The sequence below is a fragment of the Xyrauchen texanus genome, chromosome 1 (assembly GCF_025860055.1).
Source record: "Xyrauchen texanus isolate HMW12.3.18 chromosome 1, RBS_HiC_50CHRs, whole genome shotgun sequence".
NCBI classification, from domain to species: domain Eukaryota; kingdom Metazoa; phylum Chordata; class Actinopteri; order Cypriniformes; family Catostomidae; genus Xyrauchen; species Xyrauchen texanus.
The window spans coordinates 44,484,959-44,508,081 of NC_068276.1; the positions used below are offsets into that span (position 1 = coordinate 44,484,959).

At 38.6% G+C, this 23,123-nt stretch overlaps 1 protein-coding gene across 1 annotated transcript in view; it reads right to left on the minus strand.

The window, feature by feature from the left end:
* The window catches only part of LOC127659863 (neural-cadherin-like), a 422,183-nt gene that overhangs the window by 66,107 nt on the left and 332,953 nt on the right, over nt 1–23,123 (minus strand). Inside the window, exons 24-29 of the mRNA XM_052149856.1 lie at nt 15,882–16,009; nt 13,709–13,836; nt 13,154–13,277; nt 9,827–10,007; nt 9,234–9,400; nt 35–299 (exon numbers count right to left, since the gene is read on the minus strand). Of these exons, the coding sequence (XP_052005816.1) occupies nt 35–299; nt 9,234–9,400; nt 9,827–10,007; nt 13,154–13,277; nt 13,709–13,836; nt 15,882–16,009 (993 nt within the window). The remainder of the gene's footprint in view (nt 1–34; nt 300–9,233; nt 9,401–9,826; nt 10,008–13,153; nt 13,278–13,708; nt 13,837–15,881; nt 16,010–23,123) is intronic.

The following is a 23,123-nucleotide window of genomic DNA, read 5'->3' on the forward strand; positions in this document are numbered from 1 at the left end:
CTTCAGGAACAAGAACTTCCAATGTGTACCTTACCTTGGAAGCTCTTGTTGTGTCCCGTGGGGAATGAGTTGCCCAGCATCACCACAGCAGGATCAATAACAATCTCCCGACTGCGGCCTGGCGAGCCCGTGATCTCACGCCTTCCTCCCCCGCCATCCAGGCGCATGGTCAACTCGCTGTCGTGACGATCTAAGTGCACGTCATGCCACTCTCCGTTGTCTATGCGATAAGAGGGCACTGTCAAGTTAAAGTCCCCATCACCGAGGTTGTAGAAGACAGTTAACAGACCCTGGTAGATCTGAGAAAGTGAAGACAAAATTTAGAGAAATAGACTAAATTCTGTTAGTGAAATTCATTCACAGTTTGTCATAAATCTGGAAAACATAAAATGCCAAAGACAAAGAACAAATAAGAATATCATTAAAATTATAAAAAAAAAAAAAAAAAAACAGTGGTAGAGGAAGAAGAGAGAAAAAGACTCAGTATATGATGAAACAGAGAGCTATTAGGGACTGGGCAGGATCTGATAAGACTACTGAGCACTAACAGAATAAAACATATCGGCCCTTTAATTGGAGAGCAGGGAATTCAATATGGTGTCAATTTGGTTTGCCACTGTATTAATTGTGTTACTCAAAGTGGTCAGCTATGATACTTTCGTTTGCTCTTTCTTTCACTTTATGTGTGCTTTATGCTCTTCTTAAACCAATCGGTTTCTTATTAATCAAATGTTTCTAAGGCAAATATTAATATTTATGAAAGTATGTAAGAAGAGTTTCTCAAACTTTTTGGAACCAAGGACCCCTTTCATGATACCAATTCCTTTGTGGACCCCACCCACACCCACCATCACAAAAAAACATAATCTAATTTACTAAAAGTATAAAAATTAGCTCAGTGGTTTCCAATAAGTTTAAATGCATATGATATGAAGCTTGCAGAATGGCTGAGCACTGATGACCTTTGTGTCTGGCTTCTGTGAGCAAAGTGTTTCAATTACATTTAAATCCAGCAAATGTACAGTGATTTACAAGTGAGCAATACAACAACACAAGCAAATCATATCAAAGAGAGCACTAACAATCACCAGAAGATGAAGGTCGGGAGACAGTCCCAAAATGCTGAGTCATCCTGAAGTGAGATTCATTCACCAATCAGAGAAGTCGCTGTTACCATGGAAATATTGGGATTTCCCCACACTTAAATTTGTGGTCCAGAATCTATGACATTTTTATATAGGCTGTTTGAATATATTGTTCTAAACTTTTGTTATGTCATATTTTTATACAATGAAAAGCATATATATATATATATATATATATATATATATATATGTATATAGATATTTTTTTGTCAATGCCCACAATTCAGAGATTTTCCACAGACCTCCTGGCTATTCAAAAAGAATCCGCAAATCTCGGTTTGTGAAACACTGCTATATCCAAAGGCCCCTATACTGTAATGCAATTTTGCATCATGTTTAATAGTCTAATAAAATGTATCATGTTTTATTTTGCAAGCTCATGGCCGTAACTGTTCATACGTAAAGTGAAAGTACAATAACTGGTTTGGAAATCAGGTAAAAGGTGTGTATTTATTTGATAAATCTCTTGAAGAAAGCATCAACCTTCATTTTTATTTCAGAGTCTTTCTGCATATATCCCAGAGAGCATAATTTGCCAGCCCCCCATTTTGGATCCTGGCTTTGTGGTGATGTAAACAGCAAGATTAATCAATGTAATCATGAAAAAGGCGCTTAAGCTATGTTACATTTCAAGGAAAACTGTAAACAGTTTGCAGAAATAAGTATGGCTCACCTCAGTGAACTTCTCACCTTCCTCTACTCCCCTTGCACACTCACTTTCCCTTGTGATAACATACGATTTATGAGAATAATCTCAAACTGGCTTTTGTTGGTCTATCTCAAAGCTACAGGTTTACACAGTTATTAAAACTTGGAGGACTAATTAATGAGAAATTACATGAATCCATCTACAAAAAAGAAACAAATATCCACATGCACCAGGGCTCTAAGATTGACCCCACAAATTACAACAGAGATTAGATTACATCAGAAATCCTCTGCCCACCCAGTGATTCTGAAACCAATGTCATCAACAAGACCAGTGGGTAAAGCCATCTTCCTAATTGCATGTTTCATAATTAGAGGGCATCTGATTATGGATCATTGGCTCTTAAGACCATACTGTTAAGTATGCCTGGAATCTCCAATCTCCTATTCATATTTTGTTATACTATATATAAATGTGACATTGCTAATCAATATCAAGTCATAATCTTGGAAACTGTAAAATCAATTATTATTGGCTATCATTTCAGGTGTTGAGACAGGACTGTTGGAATACTGCGGTAAATAGCAGATACCTCTGGAAAATAACATAATTCCTCTTAAATACCTAGAAGGTGGTATTAGGGTAATGGGACATTATAATTTTAGATAGCATCTGATTGGATACAAATTTGGATTTTTTTCCGTGAGTACAAGATGAGAGACTGATTTGTGTGTGTGTGTGTGTGTGTGTGTGTGTGTGTGTGTGTGTGTGTGTGTGTGTGTGTGTGTGTGTGTGTGTGTGTGTGTGAGTGATATTTTTCACCTCGGTTTAGATAATTCATATTACATACGTTAGTGGAGAGAGAGAAACAGGAAATGACTGCAGAGAAGAGGCGGGTTAGGAGCGTGAAAGGTCCTTGAATCGGGACTTGAACACAGGCATTAGTATGAAAAGGCTTAAAAGGCTATTTTACAATCTCATGTTCAAAATCATTTAACAAAAATATACACACATCTGTCAGTAAACACTCAGAACAAGTTCTGTGTCATGATTGTTGATGATGCAAATTAAGTTCTGGCTAAGACTCTAATATAATTTAATGATAAAACTATAATTTCCTCCTTATATGTTGATGACTAACAAGTACACCTTGTTGCAAATGTCTCAGTGAGATGCATAATAATCAGAAACAACAGGCTACAAATACAAATACTAAATATGTATTGGCACATCACATCAATTAGCATTATTGCTAAGGTAATTGAGTGGAGCACAGCAGGAGATTAAGTTTAAATCTATCGCACGTAGCACAAAGACATCAGTTCCTGCAATGCTGAACAGTCTCAGAAGAATCATAAAAACTGGTAATGAAATCTGTTGTCTGCCAATATAGAGGATATAAAATTTATTCTGGCCCATCTCAGAGACACTTCTAATTCTCTAGGAGTGGTGGTGGTGTAGTGGTCTAAGCACATAACTGGTAATCTGGTAATCAGAAGGATGCTGGTTCGAGCCCCATAGCCACCACCATTGTGTCCTTGAGCAAGGCACTTAACTCCAGGTTGCTCCAGGGGGATTGTCGACTGTAAGTCGGTTTGGATAAAAGCGTCTGTCAAATGCATAAATGTAAATGTAAATTCCTGCACAGATAAATCATCAAAGACTTACATGGGAGAGAGAGGAAAGCAGATAGAGAGAGAAGAGAAGGAAGGGAGGTAGAGAAACAATGCAGCAATTAGCAACTACCACATCATCTTAAAGCAGGTGTTGAAAAAAGTGAAAGGGCAGACGGCATAATTCTGCAAGGGAAAAACATACTAATGCCTAATTGCTCCATTAAAATTCTTGCATTGCACCGTTGTTGCAACAATGGTCTAGCAGATGAGCTATAATTACACAGTACATCAAGAACAAATCTTAACCCTAAAAAGGGTTTAAGAAGCAGTCAAATGTCTGTGAAAAATATTGAAAAGGGGGTCCTTGCAAATAATCTGGACAAGTACAGTCCTTGTAAATACTGAGGACATGTGATTTTGTACAGTATATACAGTAAAGTCTGGTATAAACTGACAATCTACATAAAAGTAAAAAGGCAGTATTTTTTTGAGAAGGCAGCTTCCATCATAGCAAATGTTCCTATCTTTTCAATATTATGTTCATGATTTCTACAAGCTATAAAATAAAAGCAATATTTCAGAAAAAAAAAATAAAAACATGGAAATGTAAATTATTATTTGGGTCCTAATGTGTTAATCGATAGAAATTAATACATTTTCAGAGGTACCTTGATATCCTTGCCCTTTTTAGGGTTAATATACAGGCAGTCAACACTGTTCATTCGTTGCAAGAAAGGACATTTCATGGGAACATACTGTATTTTTGGGAAAGCAGGAGACATTGAAGTGATAGTTCACCCAATTTTTTCCAAACCGCTATGGCTTTCTTACAAATAGAGATGTTACACAGACTGACAACATCAGTTATTATTTACTTTTATTGTATGGAATAAATATCAGAGTGAATGGACAACCACCTGCCAAAAAACTGAAAGGGGAGAAACATTCAGGATTTCTTTCATTAGGGCGTGACAACAATAATCATATCTCATAGTATACATCTAAACAATTATATTGTTCCTTGAATTTTCCATGATTTTTTTAGGCTATTATATTGAATTTAGATTAATGGTAATGGTGATGTTTGTGCCATATCTATTATATATATATGGCACAAACATCACCATTACCATTAATCTAAATTCAATATAATAGCCTAAAAAAATCATGGAAAAGTCAAGGAACAATATCATTGTTTAGATGTATACTGTGAGATATGATTATATATATATATATATATATATATATATATATATATATATATATATATATATATATATATACACTCACCTAAAGGATTATTAGGAACACCATACTAATACTGTGTTTGACCCCTTTCAGCCTTCAGAACTGCCTTAATTCTATGTGGCGTTGATTCAACAAGGTGCTGAAAGCATTCTTTAGAAATGTTGGCCCATATTGATAGGATAGCATCTTGCAGTTGATGGAGATTTGTGGGATGCACATACAGGGCACGAGCTCCTGTTCCACCACATCCCAAAGATGCTCTATTGGGTTGAGATCTGGTGACTTTGGGGGCCATTTTAGTACAGTGAACTCATTGTCATGTTCAAGAAACCAATTTGAAATGATTCGAGCTTTGTGACATGGTGCATTATCCTGCTGGAAGTAGCCATCAGAGGATGGGTACATGGTGGCCATAAAGGGATGGATATGGTCAGAAACAATGCTCAGGTAGGCCTTGGCATTTAAACGATGCCCAATTGGCACTAAGGGGCCTAAAGTGTGCCAAGAAAACATCCCCCACACCATTACACCACCACCACTAGCCTGCACAGTGGTAACAAGGCATGATGGATCCATGTTCTCATTCTGTTTACGGCAAATTCTGACTCTACCATCTGAATGTCTCAACAGAAATCGAGACTCATCAGACCAGGCAATATTTTTCCAGTCTTCAACTGTCCAATTTTGGTGAGCTCTTGCAAATTGTAGCCTCTTTTTCCTATTTGTAGTGGAGATGAATGGTACCCGGTGGGGTCTTCTGCTGTTGTAGCCCATCCGCCTCAAGGTTGTACGTGTTCACAAATGCTTTGCTGCATACCTCGGTTGTAACGAGCGGTTATTTCAGGCAAAGTTGCTCTTCTATCAGCTTGAATCAGTCGGCCCATTCTCCTCTGACCTCTAGCATCAACAAGGCATTTTCACCCACAGGACTGCCGCATACTGGATGTTTTTCCCTTTTCACACCATTCTTTGTAAACCCTAGAAATGGTTGTGCATGAAAATCCCAGTAACTGAGCAGATTGTGAAATACTCAGACCGGCCCATCTGGCACCAACAACCATGTCACGCTCAAAATTGCTTAAATCACCTTTCTTTCCCATTCTGACATTCAGTTTGGAGTTCAGGAGATTGTCTTGACCAGGACCACACCCCTAAATGCATTGAAGCAACTGCCATGTGATTGGTTGATTAGATAATTGCATTAATGAGAAATTGAACAGGTGTTCCTAATAATCCTTTAGGTGAGTGTATCTATATATATATATATATGTATTAGGGCAGTCAATAGGTAAACTATTTTATCGAATGAATTACATAATTACATTAATTAATCACGATTAATCGCATATACAAATATTAGCTGAGAAAGCCCCTCATATAAAAATAATTAAATATATAATGTTGAAATAATTATACATAGTTATCTTTAAATATTAAAAAATTATATATATATATATATATATATATATATATATATATATATAAAATAAAAAAATATTCAGATAATTAAAATGCATTACATTCTTGTGGCAGAAGAGTTAATCATTGATAAGACCGTTCAAAAAGCGGCTTTAGAATACAATGTATAGTTTACTACCATATTATTGGCCATAATCCAATCATTGGCATACAGTTCACAGCAATCCATATCACAAGTGTATTTGTCAATCAGTTGGAGATTTAATATGAGAGCTTGTTTAAGGACCCGTCAATTTACGCCTGCGTCAGTATTTATTTATTTTTTTAGAAACAAGCCAGTACACAATAGTACACAATAATACAGATATATTTTAAAATAATGCCAAGACATTATATTCATTATATAGTGCAATGGTTTTCAATGATTTGGAGTTGTTGGAGGTACAAAGAGTATTTAAATAATATTTCAATTCTTTGCAAACGTGCAAATAGTGGCTTTATAGACATACATTTACACTTATGTATAAAAAAACTTTATAAAGCAAAGAAAAATTTGTTAAAATAGAGCTACTACAAACAAACAAAAATATTACATCGTGGACACATTCCCAAAAAAGGTGAGGGGCAGATTCATCTACAACATTACAGAAGCAGCAAAGTGGATCTATTTCAGGGAGCAAGTTTAAAGGACACCTTCTTAACCTTGTTGGTAATTAAATATTTGTGAGGTAAAGACCATACGACCTGCATCAGACATGCTTGTGTCGCATCTCGGGTGTGTTGCATCATAAAAATAAAATGTTTAGGTCACTGTGTCAAGTTAAATACAGTTTAATACTCAATCTTTAAACACATCTTGAGATCCCTTAGTTCGCATTTGCATTCCTTCAAGTGTTTTGAACGCAAGAACGTAATGCATGTTTATGTTGTGTGTCCGCTGAAGGGTTGTTAATGTTTTGTTCACTGAAATAAACTGTGTGCTGCTAACACAGCTGAAATTTCACTTACTGCCCTCTGCAGTAAACAGGTGGTACTACAAGCTTGCATTTCTCATGAATTTCTCAGGAAAGCATTGCGATTAATTGAGTAAATTTTTTAACGCGTTATTTTTTTGTACAATTAATCGCAAGTTATTAATGCATTAAATCAACAGCCCTAATATTATATATATATATATATATATATATATATATATATATATATATATATATATATATATATATATATATATATACACATATATATACATATATATATACACACACACCTCGATCAGCCACAATGTTTTTCCCCATTCCCATGGTTGATGTGAATATTAACTGAAGCTCCTGACCCATATCTGGATGATTTTATGCACTTCAGCCACATGATTGGCTGATTAGATGATAGCATGGATGATTGTTGGTGCCGGATGGGCTGGTTTGAGTATTTATGTAACTGCTGATCTCCAAGAATTTTCACACACAACAGTCTCTAGAATTTACTCAAAAACCAAAAAACATCCAATGAGCAGCAGTTCTGTGGACAGAAAGGCCTTGTTGACTCAGATAACCACTCTTAACAATTGTGGTGACAAGAATAGCATGCAGGTTGGCACTGTTTTGGCGGCATAAGAGCAAATAGTGGACCCCCAGTGACATTCCAAGTGGGGGTAGTTTTTCTACTACCTGTAGATGCGACTGCATTCGGGCTCTCTCAACAGCCAAGGCAATTGCAAGTATAGTACCAGTAACTAACTGAGCCTAATTTTATTATTAGATGAAAAGCCCTTTGTAACAAATGTGTTTTTAAATTAAGAGCTCGATGGTTCTCTCAGATGGTCAAAATGACTCTTTTCATAACTAGATTTCCCCTATTCTGTTCCGGTTTAATTTAATTTTCCCCTTTCACATGTATGAGTGATTTGTGTGTATGTTTTTGTTTAGATTACTTATGTGTTCGTATTTTAGTTGAATAAACTTTTGTGTACATTCTTGCAAGCTGATTCTGGTCTGCTTTTAAATCAATGTAAATTTAACGATTCAATCTCAGCTCCATGCTAAGAAAGAGTTATTTTGGTGTGGCCACAAAAAATATCCTTTCTGAGAATTTATAGACAATCAGTACTGAGTGTTCGCTGGATGAACAGATAAATTGATTGTAATATTAATTCAGCTACCTCAAGTTAAATCTATTATCAGATCCATATTTTCATAATTCATTATAACGGGTTATGATTAATTATTCATGTTTCCATTTTAAAGATACGTTGACTGTGGTATATTTTGATAAATAATCTCATCCCTGTTTCTAAAAGATTTTCTTCAAATCTATACGTATATATGTAATGTTATTGTAAATGAGTCATGAGAATAATATTACTCCAATAAGAGAATTAAACACAATTCTCTTATTAAAGCTAATTTCCTACAGTAGAGATGATGGAACGAGACATCGTATTGTGATATTTATGGTGAAGAATTTATTCAGACAAATAATCTAGTTATTTGTCATTTATCTAAATTATAACGGTTGTCTAATGTGACTGATTCCCTTATACATTTCCTTACATAGTAATGTAGAAATAAGACTGTTTAATTTAATTCCTAGCTCACACATACTGTTTCCCATACAAATAATGGTAATGTACATGACACTTTAACCTGTGCAGTGAACATTTATCATACCAAATTCACTACATATATTGGTGTGATAATCTGGGCACTTTAGCTGATTACTGTTTGTTTGTGCACTGTGTAATGCACTAATGTACATAGCCATCGATGAAACTGTTTTCATTAGTGCTGACCAAGATCACCAATCAAATTGGTGTGGGGTGCTATAGCGACGAAAGCTCACGGGAAGTCCTAAAGAGACTCTTCCGGGGCAATCTACAGTGCATGCGCAACCTGCCGACGCCATATTGTAAACATAGTACAGCTAAGCTAATAGCATAACATAACACAACACCGCCAAACTAACCAGTTAGAGAACTTCCATTGAAACCACTAAAAACGCTACAATATGTAAGAGATCAGTGACCAAGTCAACAGTGTAGACAGAGAGGTGACACAGGCTTCTGAAATTGATCAGGTAAGATCATATTTGACACTGACATTAAGGAAAAAAATGTATGCTTTGGTTCTGGTAGACTGGAAAAATTCCAACTTTACTAACCTCCAGTTTCAGATATTCATTCTGTTCTTTGGACAGCAGGCTAAGGAGAGAGCTGCTGTGTTTGCGGGTCCGCACCAGGACCTGAACCTGCGTGTGTCTGGCTTGGAGCGTGAAGGCCAGCTGAAAGTGCACATGACTCCTTCCATCAAAAGAATATGCTGGAACCTCTATCAAACACACAAATGTGTTCTTCAGATGCTGAAAAGTCGTTAAAAGGATGGGTAAACACTGAAAAAAAATGCACTGATAGAATATCACAGAAAGTTCCAGGCATGTTACATAAAGAAGTGCTACAAATTCATAACACTTCTGAATGTGATTTGTGCCAAGACTCTGTGTGCATGAAAATCCATGCCTGGGCGCTAACATTCTCCCTCCTACACAGAGCAATTCAAAGATAGTCATTGCCCCACTGAAAAAGCGTTGCCTTAACATTCACAGACACACTCACCCACTGTTTCCACAACCATTCAATCATTCTCTTTGGCAATGACTTATCATCTTTATCTTCAAAGGCACAGTCTCTCTCACCTCCCACTTGTGAATATAGCATTGTATGGCTTTCATACTTGATAGAATTTCTGAGTAATTACCCTTTTCACACTGATGCCCACTGTACCCGGGTATGCACTGACAACTGAAGGAACCCCATTCGCCATGGCAACGACCCCTCATACCGCAGGAGGGAAACCCCATATTCACACAGCTACTGTCTGTCATCAGGCATCCCGGAGTACTGCCAGAGGAGTCCGCAGGTGAACCTAGGTCATACAACTGAGAGAGATATACTGTATAGAATTCAAGATATAAAGACAGCAACATAACCGAAGGAAAGAGAACAAAATGACACACAGAGAGCAGAGATATAAAAAAAGAGAAGGACAGAAAACGGTTAGGATGCAGAACAATCCAGAGGGCCTTGATAAGATGAGAGATGAAAGGAGCACTTTTAATCTTATTTGTGTGTTTACCTTTTATCCAGCCTGCCATAATGTATATTACCATGCTGAGCAGGCTACAGCCACTTAGAAAAGCAGGCCTGCAGCGCTCTATATCACAACAGAATGAGGAAACCTTGAGGCCTTAAATTTTCCTCATAACTGAACAACCATGAACCACATTAGTTCCAATTTTCCCTTTTATCTCATGACTCTCATTTATTCATGCCCACTCCTCCTAACTGTAAGTTTATGAATTGGTTACAGCAAGGAAGATTTTGACCAGAGATATTATAAGTGAGAAGAGACAGACCACTCATAAAAAAGGAATGGGAGACATCATGATGCTCAGTATGGCTGATGTAGGAATGGAAATGTCCTGCCTTTAAGCTCAAAGAGCCAATCGCCTTTTTGAGAGAGTTGTTTACATTAGAACTTTCATGTATATTAGCAGGACCACACTGAAAATGACAGTCTTTAAACATGTTTTGAGTTAAACAAGCAACATTTATGATGCCATTGTTGTCAGATTTTATTGCTGATTTGAAATATGTTATTGAAATGTAATCTTGACAAACAGTTTTGGTGATTTGGTCTTTTCCCTTTTTTTCAGTTAGATAGGAGATGTACTTTCATATCTATTTCCAGCATAAAAGATAGCCGCCTGGGGGCCTATAAAAGGGACTTCAGTTTGACCCTGTTTTGGAATTAATTGCAAACTAACTGGTCCTATGTGAACTGGTTAGTCAAGTACAGTTTAGAAAGGATGATTTATCAAGTACAAGCACAGCAAAGGGATGTAGTGATCCACTGAAATCTAGTGAAACTATTTGCCGCTGTTTATTTTGTACAGGTGGCACCTTTTCAGCATTTTTTTTTTGCCTCCATAAAGCATACTTAGAATTCTCACAGGTAAGTGTCTGAAAGACAGAATGCAAAAATGAAAAGGCAAAAGGAACTAAACTGTTTGAGAAAATAAAATTTGGTCTAAAAAAGAAACTCTACTTTAGTACTTTCTCCTCCCACAGTCTCTGACCTGCACTCCAGTCAAGTCCCATTCATGCCCCAGTACCCTAAGTGAAAGCTTATGTGCCTTTCTGTCTGGTGGCCACTGGTCGAATATTTTAGAGTCTAGAACTTAAACACAGAGTCAGAGCGTCACAATGAGAAGTGGAGAGCCACCCACCATAACAAACATTAACATATTGTAATGACGTGGTGCGAGATCATATCGGTACAATATATTGTGGCACAAGAGATATGATCCATTATATCGCACTTCTTGTAAAGCGAATATGTGAACTAGGGACCTAGAACTTACAGTACATGTCTACATTGACCATATTCAGCATCACGCTTGAAGCGTCAAAGTTGCTTGTCTTCTCAGAATGTTCACAGACCAAATAGTTGTGAACTCAATACAATTACAATGAAATAAACAACAGATAAATCCAATTTAATATGACATCCATATCCATCTGTCTATCTACAGCAGGAGACGGCAACCTTTTTGACATGGAGTGCAATTTTTTTATTTTCCTGGTTAATGGCTGTGCCGACAACCCCCCCAAACACACACAAAAAACATGCACATGTTTTTTTCCCCTTGTGAAATTTTTTCTATTTTGCATTTTTCTAATTTAATTGTTTATTTTCCATTACAAATTATATGAAACAGTTTGAGTGAAAGTTTTGTGCAAAACCCGATGATTATGATATAATCATGATCCTGCATGTGAATATTCAGAGCATCTAAAGTGCTTTAATGAAAGAAATCCTGTCCTTTTGTGTTATGAGTTAACAAAGTTAATGTCACAAATTTGCTTATTTGATGACTGTCACAAAATTGGGTGAAATCTTAAATATTTCTTATATTATGTCACTATAATCATTTAATCACTAGCATGCAAGCAACAGTGAGAGAGGAGCAGGCTATTTTATTTATATAATGTTTTTCGCACCTGCATTCCAATCTACACGTTGATATATTCTAATCCTTCCCCATGATCACCAAATCACATGAATGGGTCACAATCACATGAAGTGTGACGAGACTTGCGCTGTGTGTGCAAGCCATTCGCGCATCACAAGCTGATCAACTATTTAGCCCTTTTCAGTTAATCGCACCTGCAAAATCCTAAAACTTTATTTCCATTTTTCATTTATATTTTGAATAGACTTTTTGTGGGGTTCAAAAACATATAACGTGTGTGTTTATGTTTTCTCTTTTAATTTTTTAATGTAAATTTTGAATGTTCATGGTTTAAGGAGGGTGTACCTGTATGCTGGGTTGGAAATCTCAAGGATTAATAGTGGTCTAATTCTATTACACGTTGTTCTGAAAGCAAAAAGAAACAAATGAAACACAGAATGTAGGCTGTCATTGATGAAATCTGACCGAAGCAAAGCGGACACATTTACTTGTGCGATGTAGATTGGAATACAGTTGCATAATTTATATAAATAAATCTCTCTCTCGCCGTTTCTGGCTTGCCAGTGATTTCTCCTCCATATGGCATAGGTTGCTGACCCCGGATCTACAGTATCTATCAATCCAGCTGATGGTTTAATTGACTATGTCTGACATTTTTATTATTGTACGGTATTTCTGACCATCTAGCTATTACATTATGCTTTGTTATTATATTATGAGTTGATACAAACCATCCAATTTCAAACTTTTTTAAACTTTCAGACAAGGCTTTGTTAAGCCAACATCAAAGTTAGTCTTTACCTACTGAATGCTGAATCATCACTAGCTGGATTATAAGTTATATACATCACACATAATTCACATATATGATATTTTTATTAAAAAATAAATGCATTTATTTTAGATGGGCAAGGAAAATAAAGTCAATTGGTTGTCAAAATAAAGGTGTGCAGCATTGGACACTTCCAGTGTATATATCCAGAATAATAATGCATTTGCTCTTTTTTTATCATATTAAGTCAGCCATTGGTATGCATGGATTTCCTTACCTTGCTGTCCATGATGATATTTCGGATGCAGCCAGTGAAGTGCTTATGTTGGAGCTGTGGGTAGATATATGGCAAGTTCTCATTCACTCCTCCAAGCTGAAGCACCTGTGTAACATTCAAATGCCTGAAAGCACATCAGAACAGGTCATGACACTTGCCTGAGACACTGACTGACTCAGTCTACTAACTGAGATACTAAATTAACTGTAGGCTATTGAGAGGTCTTTTTCCACTATGGATTACTCTGTTAATCGTTTGACCTTTTAAACTGAGACCTTTCTGTAATTACAAACATTTCAATACATTATAGAGTCCATAATTGACAAGCAGACCACATATAGTGAGATTAATTGGTAATGAAGTGACCAAGAGAAAGGCAATTATTGTTTCATTGTCTGGTGCTCAGTGTCATGCTATAATGGGTGGAGGATACATTTATTTTAACAGTCTAAACATTCACCAAGACCATATTTTAATACTCTTGTAACTGATTCAGTCAAAAACAAGTGTAACTTGGTGTGAAAAGAGAAATATAAAGGAAGGCAAGTGTTTTACTTGTCCATATTTGGTGTGACACCGGTAACTTCACAGGAAGTGTGGTCTTCTGTAGTTAGCCAGCTGCCCACCCCCTCCATCTCCATGATGGTGGCTCCTGCACAGCGGTCAAGTGTAAATCGCACCTCCTGAAAAAAAATTTATGGTCAAAAAGAATCTTTATCATAACACAAATTGCATTTTTTCATGCAATGTCACCTTATACATCCACATGCACACAAAAACAATATACACAGACCAAACGTACACTGGTACCTGTACAAATATACAAAAAAGTAAAGAAACACTTAGACCCACAAACACAAATGTTCAAACTAAATGTTATTATTTTATGAATATTTATGCAAGTTATTATTAGGTTTTCTTACACCTGGGCATAGACCCTCAATTAGCCCTCAATTACCCAGTGTTGCTTTTATGGACAATTAATAAATCATCTTCAAATTTAGATATTTTATGCTGATAAAAGCCACAAGTGAAATACAAGTGAAATAATGCAGCTATGTTTTCACATTTCAACCTTTGCCACTCCTGTGGAGGCTAATGCTTCAGGCACAGTATTATTAAACACAAAGCATTTCAAGTTGCCAAAAGCTTCAATCTGCAATGTTCTCTTCACACTCAGCAGGATGCTCGGATCCTGTTTGTACTGAACAACAATAATTATAATGTCAAGCAATTTCAGACCGACCCTAAGGAAATTCCAAAATAGCAGGGCTGACAACCAGACAAGGTAGCTCTGCCAAAGAGTCAAGCAGTAATGTGGGTGTAACAGGTCTGGTGTGTTTTTTAATGCAGATGTGTCTTTTTTACTGTTTAATGCAGAGATGGGGATTTGAGTTAATGAGTCACACTCGAGACACATTTTTAAAGACTTCAGACTCGACCTGAAATGACTTAAGAATCTGTGTCACATATTTCCCTGTGTGTCTCAGTATATCCGTTTTAACCCCAAAATGTAATATGAGTCCCATGAAACCCAAGAGTCCTATTGGTTTTATTAACATAGTGTCCTAGTGACTTGAAGACTCAACTCGGGCTCATGACTCAAGACTTCAGATTTGACTTGTGACGAAAGACTCAAGACTTGAGTCTGACTCCAGTGTTAAAGACTTCAGACTAGACTTAGAATACAGTGTTAAAGACTTCAGACTAGACTTAGAATACAGTGTTAAAGACTTCAGACTTGACTCAGACTCATGAAGAAAGACTCAAGACTTGACTCAAACTCTAGCATTAAAGACTTGAGACTTGACTTGGACTCGTGACAAAAGACTCAAGACTTGATTTGGACTCCAGCATTAAATAATTCAGACTAGACTCGAACTCCAGCATTAAAGACTTCAGACTTGACTCAAACTCATGACAAAAGAACTCGAGACTTGACTCATACTCCAGCATTAAAGACATCAGACTTGACACAGACTCCAATGTTAAAGATTTCAGACTAGACTCGGACTCCAGATTTAAAGACTTAAGACTTGACTCTGACTCATAACTAAAGACTCAAGACTTGGCCCAGACTCCAGCAATAAAGACTTCTGACTTGACTCTGACTCCAGCATTAAAGAATTCAGACTTGACTTGGACTTGTGAATAAAGACATAAGACTTGAATCAGAATCTATCGTTAAAAAGTTCAGACTTGACTCTGAAAGACTCTAGACTTCATGTGAACTCCAGTCTTAAAGAATTCAGACTTGACTCAAACGTGTGATGAAAGACCTGAGAATTGATTTGGACTCCAGGATTTGAGAATTCAGACTTGACTCGGACTCCAGCATTTATGACTGCAGACTTGACTCGGACTCCAGCGTTAAGAACTTCAGACTTTACGGAAGAAACCAAAAGTTATTTTCTTCCATTGTGCCAGTGAAGAAGCACAAGTCAATACATTTACATGACCTATATTATTTATTTATGCATGGTATCTGACAAAATGTAACAACATTTTCAGATATACAGTACATAAATGTCTTTGACCAAAACTGTAACAGCTAACAAGGTAGCTTGAAGTATTAAGAAATTAAGTCTTGGATGAAGGAACTAAGACTTCCACCTTGTTTATTTTGGACGAATCTGGCAGAGTACAGCCAGAAAGGAAGGGTCTCTGCACGATTGGGTTTGTGGGCTTGGGTTTGGCAGTCAGTCTCTTGCTATCAGTGAACACTTACTTTGCTATTGCTCCTCACGTCCAGTCTGTGCCACCGTCTGTCTGCTACGTTGACGTTGCCCGGCAACTGGAGGACCAATGTACCCGAGCCATGGTTTATTTTCAGGGTGGGGGTGCCGTCGATCAGCTCTGAGAAAAAAAGACAGAGACAGAGTGAGAATATGAAAGGATGGAAAGTTAGACATTTAAAGCTGAGCACAGGGAAGACAGAAGGGAGGAAAAGAAAAGTTAAAGTATGAACACACAAAACCTTTGGCATACATACAGTCTAAAGCCTCCCTGGCAAAAGCATTATAATGCCCAACTTACACCAGGCTTTTGACAAATGTCTTACAAATTCCCACAAATTCTCGCTTTGTTTCACTTCATAAGGTCAGGGAAGTAGACAGCACTACTATGCTGCAATTACTATTATCATCCCTCTGCATAATAGGATAAACATATTTTAAGGAAAGCACTTTTTTGTCTGAGTTAGTCGATTGGCAAATTAAAAATTAATGAAGCCACAAAGGCTTCCTTAGTCTTTGTATAGTCTAACAGACATCTTGTGCATACATGGAGAAAGACTGATTTCACATTTATCAGCATGGATTTGCTGTTAAATATTACCACCATGCCCACTGATATTTTAAGCACATTCATTTTATTAGATATACCTGTCTTTTATTTGTGTATTGCCAATCCATATCTCAAATATATATCTGCTCGTTGTTTTTGTCATTGTCCACTATGCTGGATTTTTTTTTACATTTCTATTAACAACAAGCCTTTCCTCTCAAATCAAATACCTTGCAGTCTCAATGTCTTTTGGCTGTGAAACGAAGAGGGGAGCTTTCTTCAGGCAAAATGTTTTCACAGCACTGTATAAGAGGTGAGATGAACTGCAATTAAGCCATCACCAACAACTAGAAGCTATTCAAAACACATGTACCCACTTCATTAGCTCAAATCAAATGATTGACTCCCATGACAGATTGTCCTGGCTAATTCCCAAACAGCGTCATTAAAACGGGCTGATTTATGTTGTCCATCTGTGCTTTGTTTCTTGCTGTCATCTTATTATTTTTTCACAGCTCATCTCACTGAATGTCTCTACCGGTGAATGTCTGCCACCATCATCCTCCTAAGTTGTAACCCATTCAAGCAGCTCAAAAGTGCTAAGGGACTTTCTCTTGCACTCTCAGCTGTGGGGGAGTTTGGTTGGCACATGCTGAGAATAAACTCAAAAGGAGCACTAATGTAAATAATGACTGAGAAGGATTATTTAACACAATTACTTAGTACTTTAGAGTTGTTAGCTCAACAGGTATTTTTTTGAGTTTTCTGAATCCTGACAAAAGCATGCCTTAACATATTAGGGGTTATTGTTGGTTTTTCATTAAAAGAAAGAAAGAAAGAAAGAAAGAAAGAAAGAAAGAAAGAAAGAAAGAAAGAAAGAAAGAAAATAAAACACACAACAAAAGATTATTATAAACAAAATATTTTTGTTTGGAAGTGTATCCAAGGAGAAAAAATAAATGGCATGTAAGTGCAATTCCCTATCTGTCACTCACTCAACATTGTGTCGATAAGTTGAGTGTTTCACTCTTGGGATCCCAGACATCTCTGATCTTTGATAAAAGGCCAATGAGAATTGGCATGTGGACTTTGCATGCCACTCCCCCAGACATACGTGTATAAAAGGAGTGCCGCTTGCAAACACTCACTCAGACTTCTTCTTCATGCTGAGTGGACGCATTCACTGAGCTGAATCCCTCCTGCCATTCCATTCATCTCTCTCTCTCCAAAGCTGTTGGATCTACGGCACATTACAGCGGTTTTTCCCCCTTGCACACAAATGTAGTGTTGAGCAACACTCCTGGGCACTTCGACAGTAGAGCAGAGCTTCATATATATATATTTTTTCTCTTTTAGAGAAAAATATACTCTTTTGTGTATATATAAACACGTGTATATATATATATATATATATATATATATATATATATATACACAGGTGAAACTCGAAAAATTGGAATATCGTGCAAAAGTTCATTAATTCAACTTAAAAGGTGAAACTAATAGATTATATAGACTCATTACAAGCAAAGTAAGATATTTCAAGCCTTTATTTGATATAATTTTGATGATTATGGCTTACAGCTTATGAAAACCCCAAATTCAGAATCTCAGAAAATTCGAATATTACATGAAATCAATAAAAAAAAAGGATTTTAAATACAGAAATGTCGGCCCTCTGAAAAGTATAATCATGCAATATGTACTTGGCACCTGCCCACACTGCCAAAAGTACCAAAACCTGGTTCAATGACCATGGTATTACTGTGCTTGATTGGCCAGCAAACTCGCCTGACCTGAACCCCATAGAGAATCTATGGGGCATTGCCAAGAGAAAGATGAGAGACATGAGACCAAACAATGCAGAAGAGCTGAAGGCCGCTATTGAAGCATCTTGGTCTTCCATAACACCTCAGCAGTGCCACAGGCTGATAGCATCCATGCCACGCCGCATTGAGGCAGTAATTAATGCAAAAGGGGCCCAAACCAAGTACTGAGTACATATGCATGATTATACTTTTCAGAGGGCCGACATTTCTGTATTTAAAATCCTTTTTTTTTATTGATTTCATGTAATATTCTAATTTTCTGAGATTCTGAATTTGGGGTTTTCATAAGCTGTAAGCCATAATCATCAAAATTATATCAAATAAAGGCTTGAAATATCTTACTTTGCTTGTAATGAGTCTATATAATATATTAGTTTCACCTTTTAAGTTGAATTACTGAAATTAATGAACTTTTGCACGATATTCTAATCTTTCGAGTTTCACCTGTATATATATAAATACACAAAAGAGTATATTTTTCTCTAAAAGAGTGGTCCAAATGAAAGCATCTTTTACAAAATGCCATTTTGTTTGTGTATATTTCCTGGTTGCGGTAGATATCTCTCCGCTTCTGAATGCCATGATCGCTGCCTTACGTGTGTGGGTGCCACCCACGCGGAGACAGCGTTTGTGGTTGGTTCATGTCCTCATTGCTAGGACATGGCCATAGCTACGTTGCGGTCGCGGCTCACCTTCGTAAAAGGGCAAGCCACCCCAGTGGCTCCCCGACGGGTATGAGGTGGGATCAGTTAGCACTGGGGGCGATATGGGGATATCATTGGGAGCTTCTCCGCTGGGTATTCCCCCACAGACCTCCTATTCCCTGTCGCACTCATATACTCCGACCGTGCTCTGGAGCGAGTTTGCCGGTCCATCTTACAGCGGGCCTGTGATCTCATTCGGAGCTCGCGACAAAGATGAGTTATCGATTGCGGCATCAGAGAGCGGGCTCGTCATGTCTGACGCTGAAGACTCTGATGGACTCCCACCCATATGTGTGGCAGCTCAGTCACAGAACGACATGAAGCTAACGGCCATGCTTGCCTGGGGAGCTGGGAGTGTCGGGCTGGAGTGGAACCCTCCGCTCCCGCCCCCGAACCCTCGCGGCTCGATGATTGGTTCCAGGGGCCAGAGCGCCGCTCACAGCCATGCTAAGCCTCCATTCCTTGCTTCCCAGAGGTGCATGATAAGCTTGCGCATACATGGCAGGCACCTTTCACTGCCTGCACACGGTCCGTGAGTTCGTCCACTCTCAATTCCCTCGATGGCGAGGTGTCATGGGGCTATTTGACGATTCCCAAAGTGGACCAATTGGTTGTGGTGCACGTGTGCAAAGCTCCTGTCCAGGGCCTGTAGGCTGATGTCGTAACTGACGGCTAAAGCCTACAGCGCTGCTGGACACGCCGCTTCCGCCTTGCATGCCATGGCACTCCTGCAGGTACACCAAGCCAAGGCACTTAGAGAACTGCATGAGGGTAGTCCTGACCTGGAACTAGTGCAGGAGCTGCGCTCGGTGACCAATTTCGCCCTCCGAGCAACGAAGGTCATGGCTCTAGGGCAGGCGATGTTCAAACTGGTGGTTCAGGAATGCGAACTTTGGCTCAACGTGGTTGAGTCGCCAGAGGCCGACAAGGTTCGTTTCCTTGACGCCACCATCTCCCATGTTGGGCTGTTTGGCGACACTGTTGGAGACTTCGCCCGGCAGTTTTCAACAGTAAGGAAGCAGATTGAGGCTATAAAACACATCCTGCCTCGGCAGAGCTACAGATCCCACACTCTGTCTGCTCGTTGCCCTGGGCGTCCCCCTGCGGTGGTAACACCAGCTCCGCCACAGCCCGCCCCTCGGGGCCGGCCGCCAAGAACCCCAAGAAGGCTTTGAAGCGCCCCTGAGTTCCAGGGACTCAGGAAACTACACTACGGGAGCTAGTAAGCAGACCACTCCATCCACCGCCGGAGGGTCGGGTGGAGAATCCTTGGTTACATTTGACTTTTGTTTCTCTTTGGCAGGTACGGCGCCCCTGAACCGGGCCTCCCGTGCCCAGCCGTGGCACAACCCCGCCCCTGATGTGATGGTCCCCACGGGCTACAAGGACGAAGACCATCCTCCCCAGTCCCAGCCTGTTCTGGGAGCGGTCACAAGGAGCCAGGTAAGTGCTTTGATGTTTCTAGACTCAGCACCTCAGGCCTCACCCATTGTGAGGCCCCACCCGCTAGTACGTCCGACGCGGTAGTTCCTTTGATCCCTCTCGCACGGAGCTTAGCGGGCCTAGCTCGCGCTCCCCAACCAGTTGCATTGGTTGATCAGGACCGTCTGACTCGGCTACGTGATTCAGTTCACCAGGTGCCAGCCCAGGTTCAACGGTGTCCACTTCACTGCGGTGAGAGGTGAGAATGCTGCTGCCTTGTGTGCAGAGATCGCCTCCCTTCTACGGAAGGATGCAATAGAGCCTGTCCCTCTAGCCAAGATGAAGAAGGGCCCCCCCTAATACCCCCCCTTTATATGCCCCCAGCTGAACAATTTCATTCCTTTTTTGGGGAGAACATTATATAGAAGGCTACGGCTGGGCCAGCCAGTCCTTAACCCTCTGGGGTTAATGTGAACACATATTTGCATGATAATGAGGCAGCATAAACACTAGTTAAAATATTATCTAAATATTCATACTATTTTTATATCATATAACATATGATATTTATATCATACTGCATACAATTGAAATACCTGCTTTAGCCAAAACAGCATATAAATGTAACTAAAACTTGCTTATTAGGACATATTTCAAATTTTAATACTCTGTATCCTGGCTGGCAAGTCTGGAAACAGTCCCCCTATTAAAATATGTACATGTTTATATAAAATAGTATGTCAGCTAATGAAAACTAAATGACTTACTCATCCGAAATTGTATCCTCGGCTGGATCAAGTCTCTCTTCAAAATACAAATGTTCATCGGAGTCCTGCTCTTCTTCTGTGGAAAATGTTAACTCTTCGTCACAATCCAGGAGTTTTCTCACTCTTTTATCGTGCTGTCTTTCAAACATGCAGAAAAGTGAATGGACTTTGTTTTTAAGGCACAGTCGGGGGCGAGGCCATTTGCATTGATCGCCTCAGCACATTACTGTATGAATGGCGTGCTCTGCTGTTGGGAGTGATCACATTAGAGATAATTCGCTGAGCCAAGTGAAACTGTACATAGCTATGTTTCATACAGATTACATTGCAAGACAATATTTGTTTTAAATTTAAATTGTTTTATTTAAAAGTAGACCTTTTAAGCTTTCTTTAGACATATCTTTCATGATTGTGTGATAAGTATTCGTGGAGTTTCAGTTCATTTTTGTGACATGTTTCAAACCCAGAGACTGCTGACAGCTCACCCTTTTTATTTTCTTTATTTTACAAAAGCACAACTGTTTGTTGTTATTATGAGTGTACACAAAATAAAAGTAGACCCTTTATAGTCTCTAACGATGTCTTACACTTATCTGTATAACCCCAATATAACAAAGAATTGTATGTTGTTTCCGCTGTAATGACGAGCAGGATGCGCCGGCGCATCCGTCAACCCCAGAAGGATAAATATGCCCATATTAGAAAATCTGCATATTATAATAATATCTGAAGGATCATGTGGCACTGAAGACTGCAGTAATGATGCTGAAAATTCAACTTTGATCACAAATTGCAATTTACAATATATTCAAATAAAAAACTGTTTACAATATCACTGTTTTTACTGTATTTTGGATCAAATAAATGCAGTCTTGATGAGCAGAAGAGACTACTTAATTTTAGACCTACTCTACCATTTAAAAGTAAAGTCTTTATGTAAAGAAAATGTATAGTCAGATAATTATTTTAACTTAAAACTTTATTTTGATCATTAAGTCTCCTTCTGTCACATTCCTCATTGATAGGCCCAGGGGAGGGGTCTTTTGTCTCCTCAGGTGTGAATTACAATCAATATTCATGATAGTTCACACCTCCTCGCATATGACCTTTCTAACACTAAAAGCGTCTTACAGTTCAATTACTATATTGTTTTGTATGAATAAGTGATCTGGATGGTTTTCACATCATTTTGTAGCAAAAACTCTAGGCTACAAGATCCAGTTCTCATTTCAATGGCAAGATCCAGGCTTTATTTCAATGACTTAAAAATTTAGTTTTTTCAAAAACCATGCATAAACGAAGTTAGCCGCTCGCCAAGGTGTAGGGGACAGCTTCATGCCTGCCAGTGTGTTGGGGGTAGTTAATAGACGGCTTTCTGCGCTGACTATGAGGTACACAGAGTTCTGCCCGTCTCGCACCGCCAGTCTGCGTAACTCGGTTCAGCTCTTGTGGCATTTTCCATTGGGACCCCTAGTGTCAACTCATCGACACAACGTCGAGTGAGTGACAGATAGGGAATGTCATGGTTACTGATGTAACCTCCATTCCCTGATAGAGGGAACGAGACGTTGTGTCCCTCTTGCCACAACACTGAACCAACCGCTGAAATGGCCAGGTCTTTTGCTCGGCTCCTCAGTGTGAAACCTGAGTGTGTGTTTGCAAGCGGAACTCGTTTTATACCCGTATGTCCAGGGGAGTTGCATGCAAATTCCAGACGCCAATTCTCATTGGCTGTTTCTCAAAGATCAGAGATGTCTGAGCTCCCAAGAGTGAACCCCTAGTGTCAACTCATCGAAAAAATGTCTCGTTCCCTTCATCAGGGAATGGAGGTTACATCAGTAATCATGACGTTTTATTCATAGATCAACAGGAAGTAAACTGCACTTTTTTTTAAAGCATTTTAAGTCATTTGTATCACTTGTATCTCTTTTAACTCCCTTAAACCTTCAATGATTCATTTTCA